This window comes from Berghia stephanieae, chromosome 10, assembly GCF_034508935.2.
Source record: "Berghia stephanieae isolate SIO BIC M18660-M18661 chromosome 10, UCSD_Bste_1.3, whole genome shotgun sequence".
Lineage (NCBI taxonomy): Eukaryota > Metazoa > Mollusca > Gastropoda > Nudibranchia > Aeolidiidae > Berghia > Berghia stephanieae.
Window position 1 is genome coordinate 12,141,785 of NC_088369.1, and position 2,500 is coordinate 12,144,284.

General features: G+C 35.9%; 1 protein-coding gene across 2 annotated transcripts in view; it reads left to right on the forward strand.

The window, feature by feature from the left end:
- Nucleotides 1–2,500, forward strand: part of LOC144980512 (uncharacterized) — a 245,036-nt gene that overhangs the window by 210,802 nt on the left and 31,734 nt on the right. For both annotated transcript variants that reach the window (XM_078928149.1, XM_078928150.1), the window contains exon 13: nucleotides 1–29. In XM_078928149.1, the coding sequence (XP_078784275.1) occupies nucleotides 1–29 (29 nt within the window). The remainder of the gene's footprint in view (nucleotides 30–2,500) is intronic.

Sequence of the window (2,500 nt, forward strand, 5' to 3'; positions counted from 1 at the left end):
TGATTGAAAGGGAGTGTAAACAGATATTGGTGAGTCATGACTGCCATCATCATTTCATCAACATTATTATCATCATCATCATCATCGTCGTTGTCCTCGTCGTCATCATCATCATCATCATCATCATCATCATCATCATCATCATCGTCGTCGTCGTCTTCGTCATCGTAATCATCATCATTCTCATCATCATAATTATCATTATCATCATCATCGTGATCCTTATCATCATCATTATTATTATCATCATCATCACCATCATCATCATAGTAATCATCACCATTATCAACCTCATCACCATCACCATCGTAATCATCATCATCATCATCATCATCATCATCATCATCATCACCATCATCATCACCATCATCATCATCATCATCATCATCATCATCATCGTAATCATCACCATAATCACCGTACAATTACATTATCATCAAAACAGCACTTGCCAACCACATTCAGAATTAATAGGGGGAATGAGTCTAAAACCGTGGAAATTCCAGTTGAACGCATGAAAATTTGCACACAGGTTACCAAGACCCATAAAACCCCATCTGCTATAGAACCACTCTGGCAATCAATCATAACGTTTCGGTTTAAGGCTTTAGATTTTCCCTATTACGGCTATATTAAATAAGGGAAATAACTGAGTAAATATATTTTCTTCATATTCGTTGTATTAGGGAACATTGGGCTAAAACCGTGCAAATTCAGGTTTAATGCATGAAAATTTGCACACAGGTTACCAAGACCCATAAAACCCCATCTGCTATAGAACCACTTTGGCAATCAATCATAACGTTTCGGTTAAAGGCCTTAGATTTTCCCCTATTACAGTTGTATTCAACAAGGGAAATAACTGATTAAATACATATATTTTCTTCATATTCTTTGTAGTCGGAGGAATCAGGCTAAAACCGTGCACATTGGGATTGAAAGCTTAAAAATTGGCATACAGGTAGCGAAGACCATATCAATGACATCTGCTATAGAACCACTCTCAAAATTTATCAAAACAGTGCGTTTTTAGAACTTTTATTTTTCCCTATATAACATTATCACCATGGAAAATTACCACGAGAATACAATGTGCGTTCAATAATTTAAATACATTGTTGACCATTTACAGTAGCTATGAAATGGCTTCGGGTGTGAACAATACAGACACAATGGACGTTTCGGGTGCAAAACTTTCGTCAGCAAAAAGAATGTTGAAAACGTAAAACAAAATGTAGTAAGAATTGTAGCGTGTGTATTCCTGGGTGGTTGAAGCAAGAATGAGACCTTAGCGTGGTGTTATATAGTTGACATACTAAAAACGTGTCCTATCCGTCCCTACGAAAAGTTCTTTTTGTCATTGTAATTGTATCTGAAACATGGAAACGCATTCCGTTTTTAGTTATATGTAATATTCTTCCACCTCTCTCTCTCTCTCTCTCTCTCTCTCTCTCTCTCTCTCTCTCTCTCTCTCTTTCTTTCTCTCTTTCTCTCTTTCTCTCTACTTTCTTTCTTTCTTTTCAAAACCCATCAACATTTGATTATGAATTATGGGAATTTCATATGGAATACACAAGTAATGATACAATTTCATACCGCTACATTAATTGCACAATAGTTCACCAGCAAGACACGTAAGACCTATTTCATACAAAACAAGCCATCAGTACAGAGTAATTTTTGGACAATAACGGGTAGAACAGTCGTGGGTCTTTTTAGCCGAGCACTCAATTGTGCTGAACGAGTAGGCAATTTGGACACAACAAGGACACAACAAGGACACAATAAGGACACAACTGTACAGATAGAACATGCTCCCATTGTCACCATGCGGTCAATAACGTAACGTAACCTAGCTTGACACAATACTGCATCATAACGATTGATGATGATGATGATGATGATGATGACGATGATGATGATGATGATAATAATAATTATAGTCATAGCGTTCTAAGAACGTAACGTAAATAGCTTGACACAGTACTGCATCAAAACGATTGATTATTATTATTATTATTATTATTATTATTATTATTATTATTATTATTATTATTATTATTATTATTATTATTATTATTATTATTATTATTTTTATTATTATTATTATTATTATTATTATTATTATTATTATTATTATGATAATGGTGACGATAATCATAGCGTTCTAATACAATTTTATAGGTATGCCGATTCCATATTGTCATCAAAATGTAGTAGTCCTTCAGAGCCATTCGGTCCATGGAGCCGGAATTTATCCCGTTTCTATAGCGTGAAACGGACAATAGCAATTGCATGATACTCTTTTCATAGGACGCTGGTCTATCGCAAAGTACTTTCCGCCAGATATAGCAAACCCAGCTACCCAATCACTGCTGGGTGGACTGTAAGGTCAGGAAAAAAAATTCGACTGCACCCGGGATCGACCTCGGTTCCTTTGCGTGTGAAGCGAGTGCTCCACCAACTGAGTTATCTTGACCCCCAGCTACCATCAAGTCTG